This window comes from Cololabis saira, chromosome 7 (assembly GCF_033807715.1).
Source record: "Cololabis saira isolate AMF1-May2022 chromosome 7, fColSai1.1, whole genome shotgun sequence".
Classification (NCBI taxonomy): Eukaryota; Metazoa; Chordata; class Actinopteri; order Beloniformes; family Belonidae; genus Cololabis; species Cololabis saira.
In genome coordinates, this window is record NC_084593.1 from 29,404,925 (window position 1) to 29,431,723 (window position 26,799).

Genomic DNA, 26,799 nt, shown 5'->3' on the forward strand with positions numbered 1-26,799 from the left:
TCTTCCATCAGTGCAGGATCTCAGTTCACCTTTTCGGCAACAGAATAATCAAACATGAAGGGAATGTAAAAGGTATTTATATTTAAATTGAATCTTCAAGATGCATTAATTGTTATCTTGCTGGTTAAATGGCAACAAGTTGACAACAACTACTTGAACTATGTTTTGCATGGGGTGAAATGAGTGAATGTAACTTATAAAGACAGACAGCCCCAATGCCTTCTCGTAAACATGATGATTGAGTACACAGTTACTGAGTGGATGTTTTTAGAGTCTTGTCGTCTTTATTAGAATGATGTTGAATCAGTCAAGTCAAGCCCAGAGGAACCTGAGTGAAGAGGACAACTCTGGATCTGATGCAGGGTCAGAGATCAGCCTAGAACCAGAAACAGACCGCTTTGGCTTCATCGTGACTAATGGATCCGCTGCTGGGTGAGCACGTCCACGCCGAGCTTGAGTACTGTTACAGCATTGTCAGCGATGTCGGCACAGTGTCTTGTGTTTTAAGTCCCTGTTCAGATACATTTTCATTTAAAGAAATGGTAGAAGGACAAATGAGATGTTGAGATGAAAGAAAATGTTATGCACTTTAGGACTCATTCAGATTGATGGCGAAAAGTCAAAACTCAACAACATACAAATAGAAAAAAACCCTGTTTACTTAACACTATTTTACAAAACTAATTTAAATGATTTTCAAGATTAATTTCTAAATTATATTCTCCAGTTGTTAAAATAATTGATCAAACTAACATGTGGACATATGTTCCCATCACTCTGACCTCATGATTCAACAATTATTTCCCTGAATTATTATGTAATCAATATGACCAAAAAGGGTACAGTTATTCCCATTTTGATGAATAATCAATCTTAGTTATTTTTAGTTCATCTGAATCTATATCTGCTTGTTTTCCTGAAAGCTTAAAACTGACTCCATATGCACATGTAAAAGCAACAAAGCCATCTTCTTCTTCCTTGGCAAGACGAAGTAGTTCTGAAGAAATCACAGACTTGAAGATGAGTATCTTAATGATTCAGAACAGCACCAACAGGGCTAATAATATAATAAAATGCATAATTCAAAATGTAAAGAAAACAAAATTAAATTACTTCTGATGAAGAGTGAAAGAAAGCCATGTTTACACAGAAACAGAGTCACTTTGAGTGAGCTTAAATATGAGGACTAGTGGCTCCAAGTCAGAATAATGATACAATTAAACTGTTTTAAGGCACTCTTTGGATGTGCGTTAGAGTGCTGAGCATGTTTAATCACACCATATCTTCATCAGGGTGGTTAACAATAAAACCTGGATGTGTAAACCTTATACGCCTTGTAAACCTGATATTCCTTATAAACATCGCCTTTAAAATTAATGCGAGTAGGACTAAATAAGTTTACACTTCTTTCTACTCCTTTTTTGGCACATGTAAATCAAGATAGCAAGTTTTAAAGGATGAAATTCTTTGTTTTGTTGTTTTGTTTTCTTAAACTTCTCATGAAGGGTTGTTTTTTTTTTTTACATGTACAAAAATAAAATAAATCAAATCAAAATAACAAACTGGCATCACACTGGCATTGCGAAGACACAACTATACTGAAAAAGTGAATTAAAAAAATTAGCACATTTTATTTAGATGAAAACAATTCACTTTTATTTAACATTTCACCAAACTGTGGTGGTGCAGCAATATATTTCACAATTCTGTCTACATTTCTGAAACTGTCTCAAACTTTCACAGAATCCTCTCATTACTGCTTGAACAAGCATAAATCTTAGCAGATGAAGTAGTATCAAATCAGCATGTGAAGGGGTGAACAAACTGCTTGCTACCTGTTGTCTTCACCCTTTTCCCCATTGATAACATCCTGAGCCGTTGCCATGGAGACATCATACTGCTAACGTGTGGTTTTCCTGTTTCCTGTCTTGTTTTTCGGAGCACTGTGCTTCTGTGCAGCGATGACAACACATAAATTGTGCACAGCAAAACCAGCACTCTGACTTAAAGGTCTCACAAAACCTGCTTTAAATGCTTTCGGCATAACAGAGCAATAACAGAGCAACTAACACTTTGTGTTTTGTATACTGTGTTGTGTCAGCAGTGTGGGTCCATCCCCTGAGCTGGTCAGGCAGAGGGAGGCCAAGTGGATAAACCTCATTGGGCAATGGGAACGCATCTTATTGAAGAAGAGCAGTAAGGTGTGTCCTGTCTTAGACATGCATAGTCAATAACGGTAATAGAGATCAACCCCCAAACCCAGTTTGAGATGCAATTCAGTTCAGGCCTCTGCTATTTTGTGAGTCATAGGAAACTAGAATGGATGTCGTTAACTATTGACTTTTTCTTCCTGTGATAAGTGAGAATGTGTGACCAGTCTGACTTGATCCTGAGCATCTGATGGGGATGTCTGTGCAGGTCAAGTTGCAGTGTCAGAAAGGAATTCCTGCCTCTCTCCGAGCAAAGTGCTGGCCTCTCCTCTGTGCAGCGAATGAAAAGATGAAACAAAACAAAAATCTCTATGAGGCAAGAAAACAAAGCTTTCTCACAGTGAATAAGTTCAACTACCAGCAACAGCCTACTAACTTTACTTAACTGGCGCTGAAATGATTAATGTGAATATTTGCTCTGTCAACATTTAAAGATACGGAAAATCGTATTCTCTGTATGTGATCATTTTGTGGCCTGTAAAAGGGGATACTCATTAACATATTTTGGATTGTTGTTTCAGTCTCTGGACTCACAGCCGGGTTTGCAGAACTGGGTGGATATAATCGAAAGAGACCTGGATCGACAGTTCCCTTTCCATGAGATGTTCCTCTCCAAGGACGGGCATGGGTAGGCAAGGTTTCCACAGTTTTTGTTATTTTTAATAAGCCGATAGCTGGTCCTTCTTTTCATTCCTTGTGTTTTTTGATTGAATGTTTTTAATCCGTGAAATGTAAATTGCCTATTTTCATGTCACTTGCCTGCTTATTTCTCCTGTGTGTCGTTTATGATTCATGACTGGTGTGTGTGCAGCCAGCGTGGTTTGTTCCGGGTGCTGAAAGCTTACACTCAGTACCAGCCAGAGGAGGGTTACTGCCAGGCACAAGGCCCGGTGGCCGCAGTGCTGCTCATGAACATGCCTGCTGAGGTAGAGAGCAACAACACTTCTTCTCTCTCACACAGTAGTTGCAGACCCAACTCAACAATAGTCCTCTATGTGGTTTAATGGTGTACTATTTTGGTCCATGCTGCCTTAAGATCAAACCACAGCCTCTGCTCTCTCTACTGTCTGAGCTCCTCTAGTTACCAGCGATAATCCTCCAAGCAACTGTATGTCATCAATCTCAGTGTGCACCTTGATTGTGAAAGAACTTAAAAACAAAAGCTTCTCGAATTAGACCGAATTTAAACACAATCAACACAAAAATGTAGGTGAATAGTAAGAACACAGTAAAACAGGTCACTGTACTTTTTTTTAAGTTTTGGGATTTTTATTTCATGTTTTGGACTAATATCTGGTGTAGGTTTTTAAAGCTGCTATCCGGACTGGGTCTCTTTGAATCTAATGTTTTTGGTTCAGTTATCCACTGGAATATTTTTCCTTTTCTACTTTCTACCATAATTTTATAAAACATATTTAAACCCACAATGACTTTGACAGCAATACACAACAATTATTAAACATCACAGCATCTAATCTTTCCCACTTTGGTTACCTTGTGCAGGAGGCCTTCTGGTGTTTGGTTCAGATCAGCGAGCAGTACCTGCCTGGTTACTACAGCCCTATGCTGGTGAGACCTTTTCCTTAATCCCGTCAGTCATGCCAGACATTAAATTCACTCTGGAAGGTGGATTTTGCAAACTTGTGCTAGAAATAATTGGTCTCTAAGTTAAAGTTTGTGCATTGTAAGTCTCTGTCTGAGCCTGCAGTGGTGTGTTGTGTAGGAAGGAGTCTTGTTTGATGCGGCCATGCTCACCTGGGTTTTGAAGCGGATGTGCCCCGCCGCACACAAACACTTGCAGCAGCACAATGTGGAGCCCCTCATGTTTGCTACAGACTGGCTGATGTGTCTGTTCACACGTCACCTGCCATTCAACACACTTCTCCGAGTCTGGGACCTCTTCTTCTGCTATGGTGAGTCTTTTTGTTTTTATTCCCATCAACCATTTCCTAAAACTGATGATAAAATTACAGTAAATATATAGAACAGTAAAGTAAAGTAATGCATTATTTATATTTCAACCTTGACTGGATCGACTCTGATGCTCTCGACATGACACAGTGTATGCTTCTCATCTCCTGAATCCTGTCCCCTCTCAGTCCCACTGATCTCCCTCTCGTCGTCTGTCCAGGTGTGCGGGTGCTGCTTCAGGTGGCGGTGGTGCTGGTGCGCCGGGTGCTGGGTCGAGCCGAGCAGAGGAAGCAGTGTCAGGGCCAGATGGAGACTCTGGAGAGGCTGAGGGGCGTCAGAGAGCAAGTCCAGGAGGAAGCTGAGGCCTTCATAGCAGAGGTAAATTTGACAAATGTATTTATGTATTTAAGACATGGCCACATGAAAAAAAGAGATAAAATTTAATCTTTTTAAAATCAATGGTTGCTCTGTGTTAAACAAAAAAAACAAAAAAAAAAAAACTTACCTGGTAAAAATATAGTCTAAATATATTGCTAATCTAAACCAAACAGCACAATTTTTTTATAACCCAAGCGGTGTGGTGTATATTGTTTACAGACAAGTAGTAAATTCAAAGAAAGGATAATCTTTTGCACATTTGCATATAAATGCAGATCACCTTATAGATGATGCTTTTCCTGCTGCTGTACATATATTTGTTTTGTCATTTTAACATTGCAGAAATAGCTGATAACATACACACAGCAGATATTTTCCTTCCAGAAAAAAAAAAGATTCACCAACAATAATACAAGTTCTGAGAAACAACATCTAAGAAATAATAAAAGATGGCGAAGTGACAACCATAAATGGGTTCAGTGAAGAAGGTAACTTTTAAAGGGGACCTTTAAATGAGAGACGCTTTTGTGTACGCAGCCGGCTGCTCTGGCCGGAGCGAGGCTTTGTGTCCTCCCCTGCTACACGTCATTCAAGCAGCCAATCAGCGCAGAGCCTCATTATCATAGCCTCCCCTCCCCTCAGGATCACTCACAGAAAAGAGGTTAGAAGCGGTAAAACTAGCGACATGGCCCACAGGCTGAATTTCTGGTTATGTATAAAAACAAACTTTAGATCGTTTTTAAGACATTCAAGGCCTAAATGCCATAATAGGTCCCATTTAATAAAATAGGACAGGAGACCTTAAACAAATGTTTGTGTTAAGAGACTATTGAATTAAAAAACAACTTTGCTGAATCACAATATGGTTTTAAACCAACCTCAACAACACGTCTAGACAAGTTACCCAAGTTGATTTATCTTTTTGACCTTCCAGATTCTATAAATCTAAGTAAAATAAGAGTCAGATCAACTGTTTTCTTTTGTTTTTATGCCCCCTCTTCATTTAAGGTGTGCTCTGTGCAACTTTCGTCAAAAGACCTGGAGAAACGAACGGAGAAGGAGTTAGGAAAGTGGAGAAAAGACAGACCCTCATCCACCTTTGACCCCAGACATCGCTGCCACGGATACCGCATGGCATGGATGAAGGTTCAAGATAATGAGCAAGAACGGGAGAAGAAAGAGAGGGAAAAAGGAAACCTGGCTGTCCCTCTTGGTCGCTCTGCCTCCACTCTTTCGCTGTCCCCTTCACTCCTTCACAAGAAGTGGAGGAAAGGTGGGAAAGTCAACACAGGTGACTGGGTGAGTGGGAACAAAGTGCAGAGGCATTTTTCCATGGGAGGAAAGGAGGACTGGGGAAGCTCTACTGATTTCAATTTCAAGAAAGTACAGGACCTCAAGGAAGAGGAAGACATAATTTCAGAGCGACACAGAACACAAAACGAGTCAAAAGTGGCAGAAGAGCCTAAGCAAGATGAACTTTTAGGGGAGCCCAAAACAAAAAACACACCAATAGAGCACATAGGACAAAAAGTGATCGAAGAACAGGCTGAAAAACTGGATCAGACTCTTGGAAACACTCTCCAGCCCACAGAACTCTCATCTCCAGGTGAGCATAAGGAAAGGCTGGAGACAGTCTGTCAGGTACAACTCCCAGAGGACCAAAGTCATGGAAATGACACCCAGGAAACTGAGGTCAAAGACATAAATGACGAGACGGACCCACCTGTGGAAGACAAGGAACACACAACTGCTGTGGAGGACAACAGCAATGAGATACAGGTGGAGGCCCCAGCGGATATAAACACAGAGCTGGAGACGAGAGCAAGGGAGGAACCAACGATACAATGTGATATGAAACCAACGGAAGACACAGAAACTGAAAATGTGCAACTGCTGCAGGTGGCCACAGTCACAGAGGCGTCAGACACTGAGACTCTGAACTCAGACGGAGACGGGGACATCGTGGCTTCAACCGTCAAATACCAAGACCCAACGACAGACACACAACAGGAGCGAGAGGAGCAAATCACAAAGACTGAGGAAGATGCATTTGGGGAAAAACACCACAGCACGGAGTCTTTAGTACAAACAGAGAAGAAAGAAATGTTACACACTCAAACAAAAACAGAAACTGATATAAAGGCAGAGATTCAGGAACAGACAGAAGAAACTGTAGCTGCAAAGGATGACATAACACAAACGAACACAGAAAAACCCATAGATTCAGAGTTGGAAGCAAATGCGGAAGAAAAAACATTAATAGAGTCTCCACCTGATAGCATCCAACAAAAAGAAGATACTGACTTGATCACTGACACAAAGACTGAAGTTTCCCAAGATGTAATAAACGAGTCCAATGAAAAAACAGGAGTTGAGCCTGTGCATGAAAAAGAAGAAACAGCTGAGATGGGAAAAAGTGAGGCATGCATCTGTGATCGAACAAATGTAGAGGAAACACAAGTTGAAGAGGAGACTGCAGACTCTGTCGCTTTAACTCAAGATGAAGCCCTGAACCACACCACTGAACCTGAACCTGAACCTGATCACAACAGCATCTCTGACATGCAAACACCTGAATTACCACTGAATCAGGCCACTTCCGGCAATGATGAGGAGGTAAAGCAACCAGAAAATGTTAAAGGAGACACAGCGGGAGAGGATGACGTCTTCTTTTCTGCTGAAGGGACAGACAGGACACTTGCTGACAGCAACAAACAAGACCAAGATGATGATCCTGCCTTGATAAAAGACCCGTCTGAACCTCGTGACAGCAGTTTGGAACAAGCCTGCGGGCATCGTGGCAGCCGTTCTTCTGGTGATTTCTGTGTACGCAGGTCTTCATACTCGCGAGGATCTAGGATGACACGTAGGCTTTCTGAAGATCTTTTCACCACCCCACAGAAGACCGAGCAGTCACAACCCCCTCCTAATCACCCAGAGTCCCAACATAGACCAGTAAACGCCGCCGAGACGGCTCCTGATGTGACCCCAGCTGGGGAAGGGACAAAGGATGAAGCGATAAGACAAGCGGAGCAGCCCGACACCGCCAAACGTTTCGGTCTTCTCCGCAAGCTGAGAGGAGAGCAACCGAAAAACACCAAGACAGAGGCGACAGCTAAGATGCAGGTACCTAAGATCTTGATTCAGGACTTCAGCGATGGGACGGGGGCAGGGAAAACAGTGGACATGGGGGAGCAGGAAAAACTTAACTCCAAGGAGAGGAGGAAGAAGCGGAGAGAGCAAGAACGACAGGAAAAGGAGGAAGAGAGACTGAAAAAGAAAAAGGAGAAGGAGAAGGAAAAGGAGAGGAGGAAACCACAGACAAAGGGGAAAGGTTTTCAAGCAAAAAGAGAAAAAAGTAGTGATGATGTCACTTGTCCTGTAAAGACTGGCTCACAGACACTTAGATATTCTGCTTCTTATGCTGAGTCTTACTTTTGACCCCTCCCTGCCCCCCAAAAACAAAAAAAAACTGATTTTAGATCAACTGTCGTTAACTTTACCTGGTGAGAGATTTGTCTGAGTGCCACGTTGGTTTAGGCTTGATCCTTTTGTCATGTAAGTAATTAATAAATGGTGTTTACATTCTTTAAAAATAGGTTTGTTTTATTTGAGGGGCATCAACATCATGCATCTGCATTACAAACCAGTCATATTACAAAAAACCCCACACACATACACACATACAAGTGCTTCCTTATTAGTTTCATATAATCCCAGATCTTGAGTCCAGAGTATCGGCCTCTGTATATTAAACCATTTGTATCCTCCATATATCAAACCAGCTCCATGTAACGCACTCTGGACTGTTGATATGAAAAGTGAAGTCCAAAATGTCCAATTTGTTCAGCTAAAGTGGTCCAGGTGTGACGCCGTAACAGTGCTCTCACATTGACCCACTGTCAAGATTGTCCATGACTCTCTGACCGTCACTCAGCATCAGCATCATCCTCACTGTCACTGGCCAGCACCTCCTGGGTCATCACTGACCGTCTGCTCATCTGAGGAGACGCCGGGAGTACTGATCCAAACAAGAGGGACCGGAACTGTGGAAAAACAGCACATGAGGGAAAGACAACACACATTAGAATCTTGTGTAAATGTCAGCACTAACTTGACAGATTTTTCCCCACACATTAGGACAGCGTTCAAACAAAAGTATTTGAATATATTTCAAGTTCAAATCGGGTACGTTTCAAAAAGGCTTTGAAATACGGTATTTCCCAATAACAGCAGAAAGGAAACATGGGTGGGGGCAAAATGAAGCAGCAAATTCAATACATGCAATAAAGTACAGCAGCATTATCTGATCCTGCAATGAGGGCAGATTGTAGCCTCTAACTCTAAAAACAAAAGTCAGATGTAATCCGGTGTACGCAGAAAAGGTCATGTACTAACTAATCCCATCTTTATGCAGAGTTCAGCAGCGTTTCTGTTCCAGTTGCAGCAAGAAAGGTTAATAAATGACTGCACCTGGTCTGGTAACCATGTCTCATCACAACTGTTAGAGATTAAAAATAATCTGTGGTGTGTGTGGTACAAAACATTTGCTAAATCTTGTGGCCACCACGAGCGTGAAGGGACTGCAGTGTAGTGTGTACAAAGTCACTGTACAAAGACAGTGCAAAGATGTTTTTACAGTATAAATAAGTCGTCAAGATATTCTCATGTATGTACCATTTAATGTTGATTGATCAGACAACAAGTGTCAAGTAATTTATTCCTTAATGGTTTTGGAGAGTCTTTATATTGGCCTTAAACATGTTAGTAACATGTGAGTATAATTGGATGAGTGCCATGTGTTAATTTGTGTTTTTAGTATTAGTATATTTAAATTTATTTTCTCACTTATGTGACACTTGAATAAATAAAGAAAACAGAAAGGTCAGAATAATGTCACGTACAAGTGACGAGTGGACTCCATCTCCATCTGGAACGTTTTTTTTTGTCTGAAACATTTTATGCTGTCCCTTTTTTCTCCTGAATGAAAGAAAAATCTGCTCGTTTCGAGGGGGTTCAGTGAGGGCAGGGCCTTTGCCTCTCAAAACGAAATCCTACCTTCTTGTTAGGAGGACACTCAGTATCTTCCTCCTCTTCCTCTTCCTCCAGGCATATTCTTGTCCTGTTACTGGTGGCAGCACAATGTTTTGATGTTACAGAATCAGCTAACGATGGTGCAGGTGGGTCTACACTAGATGCTCCTGGTGCAATACTGGTATCCATGGCGATTAAATAGCAGTCTATGTCATCATTCATGAAGTCATCAGGAGGGGGTGGTGGTGGCATCGATGCGCTGAGGAAAGGGAAAGAAGTTTGTAACAGAAAATTATGACACAACCGAGGGAAAAGACATTGACAGAAAGACAATCTATTCACAGAGCTACAGTGAGCTATTTATAGATTTTACATGTTCGAAATAAACCAAAACGAACGAATGAACGAACATTATATATATATATATATATATATATAATTATAAATATATTATTTATATATATATAATTATAAATATATTCTTTATATATATATATATATATATATATAATTATAAATATATTATTTATATATATATATATATATAAAAATCATTTCCCACCAATCTGTCATTTTCCACCCTCTGTCATTAGACTGGTCCTCTTCAGTATTATATTTCATATTTCAAATCTCTGGTGAGACATTTAATCTGTTTGTGCCCGCTTTGATGATCCTGAAATTTAGAGGAAAACTTACAACACAAATGACTGCGATTTTCAATTAGCTCCTTTTTTGTTCATTGTATACCACTAAGCTTCAGATTGGTTGTATTAATACAAACGTTTGCTTCAAATCTACCAAACCGCTATCTCCAAAGGTACTGATCCCAGCCTTTTCACTGGGCTTAAGACCAAAAGGCTCCCAAAAGACATTGTGGTATTTGACTTTACAACAAAATTTTTCATTTCATTTTTCATTTATTTATTTATTCAAACAGGTTAAAACAAAAACAAAATAATCAGAATACATAAATTAAGGTTGTGAACATAAATTCACAACCTTAATGTCAACAGGTGCTCATTAAAATTACGGTTTCTCAAATATAAGAAGTTAAATTCTCTAATATGAACATTCAGAACCTCAAAGCAGAATAGAAAGGTGTGTAAATGCTGGGAAATGGCAAACAGTGTTGGAAAAGTAAAAAGACAGTTGGTCCAATCCAGATGTTTTTACAGACATAAAAGAATATGTGAAAACTAGGTTTTGTGGATTATTTCTTTTGACAGACAGAACATTAATATTCTTCATTGTTTGGCTATTTTGAGCTCCCCCACAAGGTGGCATGGTAGGTCTATGGTAATAACTTCCTTCCTGTCACTGAAATGAAGCAGTCAGTGAGCGAAGCAGAATAGCTGATTTTATTTCTGGTTTTGTTACTGGCATTTTTCTAAAGCTCACTGACAACTTCTGTACTTCAAATACAGGAGAAACGTCCAGCTTGCACAAATGTTTTCACACATCATTTAGTAGAGTTGCTTACCCTCGGCTGTTGTTTTTATGCAGGCTGGGATCATCCGAAAGTGTGGCCAACACAAAGTTTCCCTCCAGGACACTGTCCGTTACTGAAAGCACCACCGGGCTGATGTACAAACATATTCACGCAAAATACTCACATCAATACACAGAGGTGATGCACATGTTTAATGTATGTGATCTGACAATGAAAATGCTCACCTCCCCGGCTCACCAAAGTGCATGGACACTGGGAGACCAGTTGATTCTGCAAACAACAGCATCCCCTAACAGAGATGGCAATGAATGTAACTTGTACACTGCAAAAAAAAAGCTAATCTAGAAAACATTCTGATATTCCTAAATCTAGTCAAAATAGTCTTATTTTAAGCTAAATATCTTTGCCAATGGGGTAGGACAATTTTCTTGGTTATAATTCTTAAAACTAGCGAAAGCCATACCTAGAAATATATAGAAATGGGTTTTTGGAGTGTAGAAAGAAACCCATTTATTGATTTTTTTTCACCCAGGTCCTAAACAAACTTTCTTTCAATCCGTGAACAATTATTCTATTTTTTTTTTATTTCTAACTATCATCTGTCTCACCCGTAGCTCCTTCAGACAAAAGGTGATGCTGTTGTGAGTCTTCATGGCAAAATGGTCAAACTCATCTGAAGCCAGGCACAGCTCTGACAGCATGGTCTTGGACCGCTCTGAGAAGAAAGAAAAGCAGGAGCTTACAAAAATAAGTACTAAAAATATTTTCTGCTCTTTTAAACTTAATAAAAATATATTTTCTGGCATTGCAAACTTGCAGCATTGGAGGAAACCTATTTAAACCCCACCAGGTTTAAATACATGTTCTTACTTTCTAGTTATAGCAACATGAAATCATTTTTTATTCACAAAGTTATTTAATCACGCTGAGACATAAGGATAGTTGTATTGGTAAATATCAATGCTTAGAATCAATTTCTGTTAATCAGTTTTCAGTTTTCAGTTCCTGGCCTCCAGCTGTATTAACAGAACCAATCGTCCGTATATCTATCTTATTAACTGCTGAGTGGAAAAAACGAAAACAGCTTTGACACCTGCTTCATCCTCCACGTGGTTCCTGACCCACATCCTTTCGTCACTCACTGTCACAGTTACTTCTTCCAGAGATGGTGGGAAGTGCGCAACTGTGTCCACCAGCAATCTGAAGACAAGATAAATGCTTAAATTACACTTGAATTCAAAGACATTTATTTTTATTTCTAAGTTGTGGTCTAAAAAATATGCTTATCAGTTTAAAAAAAAAAAAGTTAATTAAGTTTGAACACAGAGACTAAAGACAGATTTTTACAGACCTGGGGTGAGCTCTGAATGTGTTTGCGTAGGCATCCTTATCAAACACTGCCTGTAAGCTTTCACTGTCCTGATAAGACAGGTTGTGTGTCTTCATCAAGCCTGTAAGAAAACCATTAGAGCACACAAGGATATGACGTGAAATGTGATGCAATTATTGCACAATGTACTACAGTGAATATAAAAGTATCCCCTTTTAAGTAGTGTGAAGCCCTTTGAGATGGGAGTGAAGCACTGTTACCATGTTTGCAGTGCAGGGTGAAAGTGAGACGGTCCTTCTGTTCTTCCAGCTCTATGTGACACCTTTCCACTGTTTTCTCCAACGTTGCCAGAGATCTAAACACAGCCTGCACACTCTGATGCACACAGGAATTAAAGAAGAAGAAAAACTAATAAACATACAAGACAAACCTCGACTACATTCATAGACAGCGGAAAGTACTGGAAACTGACAAGTTGTGAAATGATATTTCAGACATATATACAGCTTACTATGATTTCCAAAACCGTTTTCATTTGAACTGCATTTTCGCATACACTTTCTGAATGTAAAGTGGTGCGTGTTTTACGCTTGTTTATCAACAGTTTCACTTTTTGTCAAAGAAGGAAGCTGGCAGTTTTTTTTTTCTTTAAATGGGTTTTTCACAGTGACAACCACAACCTCTGAGTTGCAACATTACAGTACAAAGTAGCACATAATGGTACAAGCTGAGAACAGCAGGAAGATGTTTAGGTTCAATAATTTTCCTGTCTCTCTACTGCCGATCTTCTAACCGGGACAAGAATGTCAAACTCTTAACCTTACTTATTCTCTTGGGACATACAAGTACCTCTCTTACAATACAGGTCTCGAAAGAATGTTGGGCAACTCAAATCAATAAAAAAAAATGGTATTACACAGTGCTAAATCACATCTACGTAACTATTATAGATGACAAAAAAGAGATGAAGTTAAAGAATATGTGTGATGCCTATCTTTTGTCACAAAAACAGAAAAACTAAAAGCTTGAAACATCAATCTGAATCTGTTTTCATAGTTAAGTATATGGTAATGACAACTAAGAAAACGGGTCTATGTGGAGATCTAGATATGATGGAAAAGTGTGAAAAGTGTAAAACATTCAGGACTGCCATAAAGAAAATACCCCAAATTAAAATACTGACAGTCATTGTGTTTAAACTCATCTGATAAGTTCAGGGTTGTACATAAGTATGATAATAATAATAATAATAATAATAATAATAATAATAATAATAATAATAATAATAATAATAATAATAATAATAATAATAATAATAATAATAATAATAATAAAACATCTTTGAGAACCACATGCACAGATGTGAGCAAAAGCAGACTGTATATATCAGCATCTCTCACACCTTTATTGCCATCTTGCAGCGGAAGTTTACCCCATTGGGAACGGAGTACCTGCACAAGAAAAACAAGGAGATGCTGCCTTAAACAGCTTACACAAATGAGATGTCCACTGACCCACCAAGACAGATAGTCCATGGGCCAGAGCCCAACATTTCACTTGTCAGTACCACTCAAGGTGACAAAACCTACTTATGATTTTTGAAAAGATCCATGTCTATAGATGATATTCTGGTATAATAACCCTTCCTGAGTGGCAGCTGTATCATAGTTATCAGCTCATGAAGTTACCCAGCCCCTTCAGAAAATGCCATTTTAGATGTTGGTGCATATCCTGGTTTAGACTCATGTACAGGATATCTGTCAATGTTTCACAATATTGTCTTTGGTATCATTTTAAAGGGGACCTTTTTACCATTCATTCAAGCCAAGATGTGAATCTTTCTGACCAACATAGAGGTCACTGCAGCTCTTTAAACTATAAACAACACGCATTTTTACACAATTTTCACCTAAATGGTATACTATCTTTTATCCCTGTGTCATCTAGGAATATCAGAGACACAAAATACAAAAACTGGAATACTCACAGGACCATAAGGATTCAGGAAATGTATAATGTACACACACATCTTAGCTTGAATGAATGGTATCATTTTAAAGGGGACCTTTTAAGCAAAGGCAATATTGTGAAACATTGACAGATATCCTTTACATGAGTCTAAACCAGGATATGCACCAGCATCTAAAATAGGGCTGGGCGATATGGCCTTTTATCAATATCTCGATATTTTTAGGCCATGTCACAATACGATGTATATATATCTCGATATTTTGCCTTAGCCTTTGATGCATACAATCATACCAGTATGATGCTTCTATATGTCTACATTAACAGGACAGCAGCGCCTACACCTGCAGCTGGGTGGGGGGGTGTATGACGATGCACGCACGACAGCACGTGACTGATGTATGTAACTAGGTGCACTTGTTTTATGTCTCTGAGAAGGAGAGACGAGACGAGAGAGTGAGAAAAGCCTGTAATTTAATGCCCGCGGCTAAAAGCAAATGCGTGACAATGTATACTCAAATATTCACGATATAGTCATTTTGTACATCGCACAGAGTAGAAGCTGAGATACATCGAATATACTCGATATATCGCCCAGCCCTAATCTAAAATGTAATTTTCTGAAGGGGCTGGTTAACTATGATACAGCTGCCACTCAGGAAGGGTTAACATACCAAAATATCACCTTCAGACATGGATATTTAAAATATTATAAGCAAGTTTTGTCACCTTGAGTGGCACTGATATGTGGTCTGGCCCATGGACTAATTAATAGAGGGAGAGAGGAGGGAGAGGCTGCACCTGCTGAAGAAGAGCGGTGCGAACAGGAAACAAGCGTATGCCGACCGAGAAGAGTTCACAGACCGCAGGGCCAGCTACAAGAGAGCAAGAACAAGAAAAAAAGTCATCATTCATTGACGGAAACTGTGTACCAACAGGAAGCAACCAGGCTGTATGCATGGCAGGAAGAGGTGTTGGTGTGTGTGACAGTATCTCATCAGAGCAGCTCACCCCGTCTTCCTGCGGCTCCACATACAGCTCATCACCGATTCTGGACAGAGAATGGACGGCTTTCGCCAGCACTGACCGGTACAAACACACACAACATCAGTACTGTCAACATCTAATTCATGGGATATTCTCAAGCTCAATCTAAAAAAAATTAAAGATTTGAACAGACAGGAAATGCGTGCTACCTTTCACGTTTCCTCCCGTCACAACACACTGCATTTCTGCAAACTTTTCCGCTGAATCGCACAACTACTACTGCTAAAAGGTGGCCGGAATAAAACACCATGAAGTGAAATAATTACATTTCGATAGCCTGGGCGCTGAGTATATATCTGCCTTTCGAAAACAAGTTGAGTTCATTTGTGGCTGTACTATTATTATTATTTTGATGTTAACTGCTCGACCAGCCTCACGTTGTTTACGCCGCCATTAACAGCTTCCGTGATGTCGACCAATCAGAGAGGCGGGAAGGAAGGAGCGTGTTTGACAAGGCGCATGCGCACTGAGCGTTTAACGTTATTTGAAAAAAAAAAGAAAAAAAAAGTCATTTATTTTTTATTTTGTTGTCATGTTTCTCAGTGGACCGTTTAACGTTATTTTGAAAAAAAAAATATATTTTTTATTATATTTTTTATTTTATTTTCATGTTTCTCAGTGGACCTAAGTTGTAAAGAAATTGGGTTTATCGGTCAGTTCGCTTGGGGTAGTTTCTTAACTAACTTACAAAGTTTGTTGTAACTACTATATTAATGGTATACTGATTATATTTGAGTGTTGTACTCAAATACTGCAAGTGTGTGTGTGTGTGTGTGTGTGCGCGCGTGCGTAAATATATATGAGATGGAGAAATGACCTTTTGAAAGATTCTCTGCTTTCAGTTTGGGATTAGTTGATATATATTACTTCTTTGATTCCATACTGTTTGTAATTTGTAATTGTAATTCATTTATTTATTTCAAAACAGGGGCAGTGCACAATACATTAAATTAAAGACATTAATCTTTTGCAAGAGAATATGCATTGTGCCAGGTTGTAGCAACTTGCTATTTTCCACCTGTAGTCTCTGGGCAGGTTGATGGAATACATAAAAATTAGTATAGAAAAAGAAAAAATAAGTAAAAGAGAAGAACAAAGCTATATTTTATCATCACATACTGCCATTTTTTTGTGTTTTCTATAAAAGATTTTAAACATAAAAATGTGTTTCACTTTTATTTTATGAGTACTTTTATTCTTTGTACTTCTGCACAATAGTCCAGAAAAAAATAACATTTTAATGGTCAGAGCTACTGTCAATTCCTACAACAACAGTAAACACACATTTGTCAAATCTGAACTAAAAAATATCGAACAAAACAAGAATTGTAGAGTTCAGAGAGTTCAGATGAAATGGGTTTTGCCAAAGATAAATGCAGGCATTTCCTTATACTATATCTTTCATTCAGAGGAAACAGACTGAAAATAGCTGCAGCTCTCAAAGTCTCCTTGTAATTATCAGTTGGCAGCGACAGTGGGAAGAGGGTTTGTGTGCACATGTCAGACAGTCAAAGAAAAATAGGAAGAAGAGAGAGTATAAAGACAGGGCGAGTCACTCAGTCAAAGCAAAATGATCTCACCTCACTGGTCTTTCTTGTTGGTCTGCTTCAGTGCGTAAGATATGAGGAACACGCATGAGCCCTCTCCTGTCATCACGGGTGATATCGAAGACGAAGAAATGGAATTAATACAATCCTTTTGTATTGAATCCATGGAAATTTGGTGAAAAGGAGACTTTTTAAGGACAAAAGGAGACTCTAGCCTGGAACTGTTTTGTGTTTGGCTCCTTGTACCAAACAACAGGAAAAGAGACCAATTTCTGCTGCATTATAAAGTAAGTGGACGCAATATGACAACAAGCTATGTATGAGAAGAGGCATTGTGGAGATTAACATATATTTGCAATGAATACCTGTCAGCATGATAGGGAAGGTACCACATTTCCATGAAAAGGAAAGCAGTCCTCCCAGGGGTCTCCCAAACAAAAGCTGGACTGGTGACATGATTTACAAATCTTTCCGGGATGGTCTTCAGGCTCAGCACGTCACCACACTGGGAACCAATCCTTGTTTAGCTGGACACATCAAATTAATCACATATGTTTCTGTGACTTCTGGATTTGATATATTGAAGTTTTGGTTCTAGATGTCTCAGTCACATCCTCCACCAGACTCGCAGGCCCTGCTGCAGTCTATGCTGCAGAAACTGAAGCTCCAGCCTGGAAGACAGGGTCAGACATCTGCACAATCACCTGTGGACTTCTCTGCCGGTTCCGTATCAGGGCAAGTTGGGGAGACAGGAGTATCCAACGTCCAGCAAGTTGCCAACAGTCCCGTGAATGCGTTTGGTGTTAATGGAGGTGCCTCAAAAGAGTTCAGGATCTCTGCAAGCCCTGGGAACAGTAACTTTGAAATGCAGCAACCACGTCCTCAAATTGAAGCAAGTGGACATCCAGGTTCCTTCCTTTTTCCAAAAGTCCACACTGATGGTGACACGGGTGAGAACTATGTTCTGGGACAGGCCACATGGCCCAGGGTCATCCCGGTGGGAGGGACAGGGCAGGTGTTTCCTGCTAAAACACCTAAGGATGCTGATCTCACTTCCTCTGAGTGGACAGAAGGGGAGATGATGAGTTTTGGCAGCATTTCACTGAAAGGTCACATCTCTCCTATTGCAGACTCTTTTTCAGGCACAAGACTAAATCAGAACCAGGTCCATGGGCTTGCACCTAAAGGTAATTTCTGGTCCACAGAAAGCATATTTTCTGAAACAGTTGGTCAAGAGAATAAAGGGCTGCATTTGGGAAATGGAGGAAGTGGAGGTTTGGAGCAAAATAAATACACGCAGATTGTGTCAAGTAGCCAAAACACAGCAAACGGCAGGAGAAAGCAGCGATCATCTGAGAATAAAACAAAAAGATGGACACAGAAGATTAAGGAGAGATGGAAGGACAGACAAGCGAGTTCTGGCAAAAAGGGAAAAGAGGACGGAGGGATAGCGGACCAGAGGATCGGGCAAGGAACCTGGGTGAGTAGTGTATCTTTATATTATGTGATTGCTTGCTGACATTTTTTTAAAAGTGCAATAAATAAACAAAGAATGACAATAAAAAATAGTGTATTTTGATTTTAAGTCAGACAGATGCCCAATCTGAAGATAAGATAAGATAAGAAAAACCTTTATTTGTCCCACAATGGGGAAATTGCAGTTTGCAACAACATACAGAAATAGATAAAGATTGTTCTGTGTGGAGTCTAATAGCTGCAGGACTCACTGCTAAGCATGGATGACATTTGAGCCAGGACTCTCCTGTCACCCACCTTCCAAAGGGCAGCCCAGGACAGAGGTGGATTTCCTGATGATCTGTTCATTCAGACCACTCCCTATAGAGTGGCTATTGCCACTCTATAGGTCTGTGAGGTAGTCCATGATCCATGAAGACAGCTAGTTGTCCACACCCGTCCTCTCCAGTTTGTCCCTCAGAATCCCCGGCTGACTGGTGTTAAACGCACTGGAGAAGTCGAAAAAGGTGATTCTCACAGTGCTGCCGGGCTTTTCCAGTTAAGAAAGAGCTCGATGTTGCAGGAAGATAGAAGTGTCCACCACTCCAACATTAGGACCGTAGGGAAACTGTAGTGGGTCCATGGAGGGGCCCACCTCACAGCGGATATGTTCCAGGATCAGTCTCTCTAGATCAGTCTCTCCAGAGTGTTCATCAGGTGGGGTGTTTAAGCCACCGGTCTGTAGCTGCTGTAGCTGCTGAGCTGCTGTGGTACCACTCTCAGCTTAAGGCTCATGTTGAAGATATGCTCCATAAATCCAGACAGTTAGTTTGCACAGGACTTAAGGAACCTTGATTGTTCCTCATGATAGTTTCTTTGACAACACCTTCACCTGAAGGTGGCCTTACCTAATTTTTGTTTTTTTTTATGATTTAATTAAACTTAACTGAGGTGTTAAATTTAACACCTCAGTTAAATTTAACTCTAGTACTGCAGCAAATGTCAATATAGCATTTTTTTAATTAAAAAATGTTGCTGGGATAGAAATAATCAATTTCTTTTTCAGTGTCTGTGAACTTATTTATTTAATGGGTCTGTGTTAGAAGTAATAGAGAAGTCTATTAATACCATGTACTGAAGTATTTGTCTAAACAGTATGTTGTAAGTCACATCATAAATGCTGTTTTGAACAATTATATTGCAAACTGTGTTTTGCCATTATTGTTCAGCCCTACTTTAAAGGGACATTTTCAATTTTTAATTAATTCCACATATTTTAACCCCAAACCAGGTACAGATGGGAGAAAATGTCATCAGCATGCCACAAAAGGAAGAAAGCAAAACAATTCCTGCACAAACGGAGGAAGACACTACCGACAACAACAACAGGTGATTAACTTGCAAATTTACATTTAGTTTTCACATTTTATAAAGTCTAAAAACAGGTGATTAATGTAGATAGTTTCATAGTTGAGAAATAAAGCTTTGTTAAACACCCAGTCAGGTTTGTCTTGATTTGTTTTTGTTCCTTATAAGCATCATCTATGAACTATGAGAGGTATTTGAGATGTTTCCAGTCATAGCTGTGACATTACTCAAGTTTCTTTATTAACGTTTAAATGTACAAAGCACACCCCTTTCACGCTGGCAGTATCTATCATCCACCCTCTGCAGTCACACTTTCAAACTATAAAAATTGCAGTGAAACTTTCATAACATGCCACAAATGGACTCATGTGTGCCGACATGACATACACAGACGTATTAACCAGTAAAAGATTTTTTTCTGCAGGAGTTAACAAATATAACTGACAATATTTTTATTACATTACCCAAAAACTGAAGTTTAATTTTCTCATGTTTAGGTCCACCAGTGATTTTGAGATCGGCCTCGGGTCTTTCAGTCTGCTGGATGAGATAGTCAAGGGTCAAGAGTGGGCCAAGTTCATAAACCCCAACGTTTCATCCACCTTAGTGAATCACAGACCATCACAGCAGTCGCTGATCCACCCGAAAGTTCAACCATGTCATCACAGTACTGATCAGTCACCTGGGATTTTGAACCAGCTTGCAGGTGGGCACGACCAGTTCCCACCTGCAAGCATGGGCCCTGGTGGTTTCACGACCGCCGAATCATCACCAGCTACAGTCTTGAGCATGGCACAGTCATGGCCTCATACTTTCCCGCCTGTCAGCATGGACCTACAGAGTATTCAAAGAGAGACTGGCCGTTCAGAAGCAATGGAAGATGGTCAGAACCAGTCAGGTTTTCAAGGAGGCGGTGGCCAGGAGCTGCGTCTTAGACCTTCATCATTTATACAGGTCACATATCCACATCTGTATTCTAACCGAAATTTAAAAGGACATTTAGGTATATTATTGGCATATAAAATGACTGTTTTCATTCGCAGCCTGCAGAAACTCCATACAGTTCAGTGGTAAAAAGCAGACTCCTGACCAGAAAGAGGCAGCATCACTCAGCTGTGGGAACGGATCAGAGGCTTCACTTAAAGGGAATAAGTGATGGAGAAGAAGCAGAACAAGGTCAGAACAACTTCACTCTCCAATAATCAGTCACTGGAAAGCCTCCGGTGTAAAATCAGAGGCTCCCTATCTGTCCTGTCCTAAGAATAAGGGTTTTTTATATTTTTGACTTTTATTTAAATGAAATGTTTCAGTCTTTGAGTTGAACGTGGACATTAGTTGTCAGTTGTAACAGGTGCCACAACAGCTGCTACAGTTGCAGACACACTAATTTCTAAGTTTTGTCTCTCACTTTTACAGCAAGGTCAACGTGTTCACCGCGTCCATCCAGCTGCTACACGATGGATAAAACCGGAGAGTTGCAGCAGGATACTGTTATATCTTTATACAGCCAAAACTCTCCTGCCTCGCCATCTTTGTCCTCGTCTAACCCTTTTGCTCCTGCGCCCAGGGGTGTCCTCAGACACAGTATGTCCCAGGTGTCAGAGGCCTCAATGGAAACGATCACAAAAAGGGTTAGCTTTTTATTTTTTTATCCCAGCGCCTCCTTGTGGTGTGAAATTCAGAAATGCTTCATAAACAATTGTACTTTTCTGCAAAAGAAACTCCCATTAAGGATTATTCCTGAATATCTCGCTAAATGTATTTTGCATCTGAAAATGTTGTTTGTGATGAGGAAAATTATCCCTCTAGAAAAACCGTTTAATTTGAGACTATATGCAGGTTTTAGATTGTGTTGTAGAACTGGAGGATGTTGTCTGGTGACCTTAAATTTTGTTTTAAAGTTACAAAAAAAACTGTTTTCCCAAAGGCAAGAATGAAGCAACTGCCTAAAATGCTAAATGTATACATATATTTGTAAATATTAGGAAACAGAATCTACATCAGAAACTACTGTACAGTTTTGAAATACCATTAATTATTATAAACTTAATACTTTTATTGTGACAAAAATCAGTAAGTCTTGTTTTGTGTGTGTGTCTAAAATCAGAGACGGGTTGAGGAGAACCGACGGGTACATTTCTCCGAGGACTTAGTGACCATCTCATCTCCAGACATGGACCTGGATGATTCAGATTCAGAGGAGGATTCAGGAGCAGAGGAGGACTCAATGACGGAGCAGGATTGTGAAGCGGCCCGGGCAGTGAGTGCGGAGGTGGCATCGGTCCGTCGGCCTGTCCTTCCTGCCTGGATACAGGCACTGAAGAAGAGGAATAGAGGGAGGAAGCACAGATAAGGACTTTTAACCACTGACCTTCTTAGGTCATCTAATTTACTGAGACGGTCTGTATCAGAAGAGATTTCTCTGCGGTTGAAATATTGTAGAAAAGTGTGTTTTCAGAAGTCTAGTCAGACCAACAGAGTCACAGCTCTTAAACATGTGGGCTGCATTGCAATCTAATGTTTTTATACTCATTCTCTGAAATGTTTGATTTTTAAGATTAAAAAGAGTATTAAAAACCAAGTTTAATCCTCTGTGGAGAATTGGTCCTCTTACCACACCTTCTTCCTCTGTCACCCTGCTTTTTAAACTTGTAATAACGTGAAGAACTTTGATATTTATCTATAGACTATCAGTTTAATTTAAAATGATTTTGCCTTTATTTTTTGTTGTTTTTTTTTTTTTTCAAAAAAAAGTGCAGTTCCATCTTTTTCTGGACTGCATTTAATTTTAATCCAGTTTACTGTTGTGTTTTTTTTACATATTCTTCTACCACTTTCATTAGTTTCAGACCCATCAGCAGCAGACTGCTTTCTGCTTGACCGTCTGGATCACTGACTCTGAACATATCCTGTCTCTTGATAATGGCTCCCTGTCAGTCCAATGCAGAAACTGATCCCAGAGGAGGAAGGACATGTGATATGGCGCTGAAGTGCCAGCTAAAGACAGTCAGCAGATTCTGACTGACTGTTGCTCTTCATCCCAGTCATGTGCATCATCATCATCAACATCATGTACATATCATTGATATAGAACAAATATGTCATGACTGTTATATACTTTTTAAAATCTCAGGATTCACAATCTTTAAGAATATTAAAGTTTTATATTAGAATTTAAGGAGAATATTAAAAGAGCAGTTCAACAATTTTGTGTTGTGTTTCTTTGCTTTTACGTGGTGAGCAGATTGATTACACTCTGACTTTTCAAGACAAAACGTTCCTTAAAATATAACTTCTGCAGTTCAGTTTGTGTGAATTACATAAATATAAGCTATTAGGTGAGTAATAAAAAACAGATGTACAGTTAGTTAACTCTGGAGTAAACCAAGGTAACTGCTCTGTCCATTTCGAGTATTTAAAGTTACCACACTATAATTTAGTTATTTGTAGTCAGAAGTTGCAACAATAGGTGTATTAACCTTGTTTTGTCTCCATTGTCCCCTTGACCTTGAAAGACCTCCTCCAATTACCTCCTCCACGCGTCACAGTTTTATAAGCATATAAAAGGTCTGTAGGTAAAAAGCATAAAGTCTACCAAGGAGATGCTTTGTAGTCCAGGCTTGATAAATACATATACAATTGTGATTGTTGTCATGGTCTTTTTGGAAGACCATACATGCCCAAACTTTAACTTTTTTGTCTGACATCTTGAACTATTGGTTCAGTATAGCCACATAATCTTCTCATTCTCTCAATGCTGTCTGCATTGTGTCCAGTCAATCCATAAAATATGGCTGTTACCCCCATACTTCACATTTGGGATGGTGTTCTGAGACCTGCGGGCTTCCCTTTCACCTTCAAGCATAACATTATGACCAGACAGTATACTTGCAGTCAAGACCACCTAAACCGAGACCAAGACACTTCCAAGACCAGAGCGTATCAAGACCAAGTCAAGACCAAGACTACGGTAGTTCAGCTCTAGACTGAGACCGACACCAAAAAAAAAAGTAGTTATTTTGTCATTTTGTGTGAGTTGTAGAACATAAACGCCATCCTGGGTGCAGCTGCTTAGTATGAGATTGTATTCAACTGCAGCACAATAAAACAGAGACAGTGTGTGAACTCACTATAATTTTTTTCATCAAATAGCTGAGATCAAATATGTGTGGTGATTGCACTACTGCTATTTCTACACTATTTGAGGACTGACATGACTACTAACTAGTCCCAAAGTCATCTAACAAAATAATAAGCTTCCAACACCCCCCCTCCTCCTCAGAAGTCTAATGAATAGTAATTGTTACTGGTTGTTCTTAATTTGTAGATGAAACGTGAATTTTAAATATTAAAGATACACACAATTATCGACATGTTTACCATTATAGTAGCCAAATTACACTGTATATCAGTATCACTGTAATGGCATAGACCCAATGCTTAATCACAACAATATGCAAATATTATTCAAAAGCCAATGATGCCATATATTTATTCAAACAATAAATTGATATAAACACAATACTGTAATTAAATACAGACACACATGCAGATGCACCAAAACATGCATTAAATCAAATAAAAAATGCAAATAGTTTACAAAACTGTACATTAACAAGAGGAAGAACTGGTGATCACAAAATTTTGTAGCCTTGGTGTGTGCAATTGCATCTCAATTATCCGAGTCCAAGACATGGGGAGACCGAGAGACTTGTGTATTTTTCTGTACTTGATGTTGATTTGTGATTGGGGATCTCTGGGTGTAAACAAGGCGTCGGTGCATAATCTTTATTCAGCTTTTTGAATAGCTCCTGCTCATCTCTCCACATTTCCAAGATCTTTTTTGAATTTTCTTGGAGTTCATTTGAACATTTCCATCAAAACAAGTTCAACTCCGAGACACACCAGCCGTCTCCTTCGTCAGCAGTATGATGACTCTTTGTCATGACAGGAGACCTTTAGGTATTTGGTACCGTCTGTACCCAAGGATGAACCAAACATTTCTTAGTTGTTTTTGTCATATCATGATGGTGTGATCATCCTACGAGGGCCTCGTGTTTGAAGATACGCCTTAAAATACATCTTTATGAGTGCTTTCAGTTGCCTCAAATGATTTTTAGCTGAAAAGAAATCTTTTTTTTTAATTTTTTCCCTTGTCTGCACACATATTAATGATTGATACCATGACGGTAGAAACCAAAAGTATATATATGTGCATTATTACTATATTTAATATATATACATATATATACGCATACATATGCGTACACATACATAAATATACACATACAAACCCAGTGATTTTTTTTTTTTTTTGGGGGGGGGGGGGGGGGTGACGACATCCACTGCCAATCCAGGAAGCAGGAACACACGGAAACACACGTCAAGCACTGGAAATCTGCAACAAAAAACTACAAACAAAACACGAAACCGGCAGGGAGCCAACCAAAACAATAACAGCAGAGGCAGCGGGGGGGACCGGACACGGGCCCGGAAAGAGGGAACCCCCCAACAAGGCGACACCCGTGCAGGCCCGACAACAGAGGGCCCCAGACCCAGGCATCCCATTCATTCATCCATTCACCTATCTGATATCTATACTAATAATAATATGATATACTATACATAATAATAATACTAATAATACTACTACTAATAATAATAACCATCTTTGTATAATATAATATTGATAAATTATTAAGTTTTGTTGTCCTGCCAATGGAGGCTCAAATCCTCCATGGCAGGACCCTTCCATACCGCATTCTCACCGACACAGACACACAATCACGCACCGTTTCCCCCTCCCCGGGGGGGTCCAGCACCGCCAGAAGGCGCCCCAGGCTGCACGGCGAGCCCCACCAGGCCCGGGTATCCCGACCCACCTATCCCAGGCCGGTGAGGGAACGCGGGTGATGTGGGACCCCCTCCAGCCCCTGGTGTTGAGTGCATGTGATTAATGCCATAAAAACAGGGAGGGGGAGGGCCAAGTATCGATTTGACACCGACCCCCCCCCTCCCGAACTACGTGTCCTTGTCAAATGTATTTATTAAGTGTTGAATGTGCAGTGTCTATTTTGCTGTTAAAACCGTGAGGCGGGGAGTGCCGGGCCACGGGGGACAATGCCCCCCACGACCCGGACCCCCCGCCCTTCGCCTATGTGCGTATGAATCGTGTAGGAGGGGAAGGAGGGGGAGCGGAGGCCGAAGCCAGGAGGCAGGACCAGCAAAGCCGGCCCTGATAAGACACCCGCGCCCGCCACCGGCCATCCAGTAGACGGGGGCCGGGCCAGGGCCCCACCGTACCTCCACGGGCGCCCCCGGCGCCGCCGGAGCCCCCAGACGGAGGGGGAAATGGTCCAACATCCTCCCATTCATACTGACAACATAAGACATAGACACCTGGGAATGGTGCCACCCCGCCGCCGCGCCCGCCCGTGCACCCCCCCAGGCCCGATCCCCGGACCCGGCCCCACCCCCCCCCCCCGAGGCCACCCCGGCGGACACCCCAAGGGTCACGGAGTCCCCACATCCGCAGGGGCACTCGGCCCCTGCCCAGCGACGGAGGACCAAGGCAGCAATGCCCCCCAGCACAGACAGCCACCCCCCACCCAGGCAGGGCCGGGCCCTCCGAGTGGGACCCCCACGTCCACGGCCCAGCCCCCCCGGAGACGCCCAAGCCACCGCCCCCATCACCATGAGGCAACCCCCCCCATAGGCCCCCAAGGCCCCCACCGGCCAGGGACAGGGCCCCGCGGCCCCCCCCACCGCCCCCCAGGGGCCACCGGAGGCCCGCGCCCCAGACCCCCCAAGCCGACCCCCAACCCCAAGGGCTACGAGATCACCACCCCCCCGCCCCCACTAGGTAACGAAGCCAATAATCGGGGACCACAGAGAGTGCAATTCAGTCGAATGTTGTTCAGTGGAGGCAGACATTATCTCACTACTAATATGATCTGATAAAAGATTCCTAAAATGGTTGATACATAAACTGGATTTTTGTTTCCAATTTACTAGAATGGTTTTCTTTGCGATACATAAGGCAGTGAGAACCCGGTGTGTCCAATTAGGTTCTATTTGAGTGTTTCCCAGGTGACCTAATAT

General features: G+C 40.8%; 3 protein-coding genes across 6 annotated transcripts; 2 read left to right on the top strand and 1 right to left on the bottom strand.

Annotated features, from left to right (window-relative positions):
* The first annotated feature begins 24 nt into the window (after positions 1-24).
* Positions 25-8,294, top strand: tbc1d10c (TBC1 domain family, member 10C). The gene is made up of 10 exons (XM_061726044.1): positions 25-432; positions 2,102-2,201; positions 2,419-2,526; positions 2,732-2,838; positions 3,022-3,136; positions 3,714-3,779; positions 3,934-4,123; positions 4,342-4,499; positions 5,508-7,738; positions 8,285-8,294. Exons 1-10 carry the CDS (start codon positions 293-295, stop codon positions 8,292-8,294), a joined length of 3,225 nt encoding a protein of 1,074 aa, XP_061582028.1. The 5' UTR covers positions 25-292.
* rad9a (RAD9 checkpoint clamp component A) lies at positions 8,065-16,993 on the bottom strand. 2 transcript variants are annotated; one of them, XM_061725489.1, is made up of 12 exons: positions 15,478-15,731; positions 15,293-15,363; positions 15,083-15,156; positions 13,716-13,764; positions 12,574-12,688; positions 12,335-12,434; positions 12,077-12,183; positions 11,592-11,698; positions 11,208-11,272; positions 11,014-11,112; positions 9,558-9,792; positions 8,065-8,545 (listed from the first exon to the last, which is right to left on the bottom strand). In XM_061725489.1, exons 1-12 carry the CDS (start codon positions 15,509-15,511, stop codon positions 8,429-8,431), a joined length of 1,173 nt encoding a protein of 390 aa, XP_061581473.1. In that variant the 5' UTR covers positions 15,512-15,731; the 3' UTR covers positions 8,065-8,428. The 2 variants fall into 2 exon arrangements, with proteins under 2 accessions (XP_061581473.1, XP_061581474.1); XM_061725490.1 differs by lacking the exon at positions 15,478-15,731 and adding an exon at positions 16,909-16,993 and having other exon boundaries at positions 8,066-8,545.
* Positions 15,140-22,904, top strand: zgc:113229 (uncharacterized protein LOC550612 homolog). Of its 3 annotated transcripts, XM_061725488.1 has the most exons (8): positions 15,140-15,370; positions 16,940-17,162; positions 17,474-18,355; positions 19,622-19,719; positions 20,196-20,652; positions 20,742-20,874; positions 21,115-21,329; positions 21,806-22,904. In XM_061725488.1, exons 3-8 carry the CDS (start codon positions 17,474-17,476, stop codon positions 22,049-22,051), a joined length of 2,031 nt encoding a protein of 676 aa, XP_061581472.1. In that variant the 5' UTR covers positions 15,140-15,370; positions 16,940-17,162; the 3' UTR covers positions 22,052-22,904. The 3 variants fall into 3 exon arrangements, with proteins under 3 accessions (XP_061581472.1, XP_061581470.1, XP_061581471.1); XM_061725486.1 differs by having other exon boundaries at positions 15,141-15,370; positions 16,940-18,355; XM_061725487.1 differs by lacking the exon at positions 15,140-15,370 and having other exon boundaries at positions 16,697-18,355.
* Positions 22,905-26,799: the final 3,895 nt, after the last annotated feature.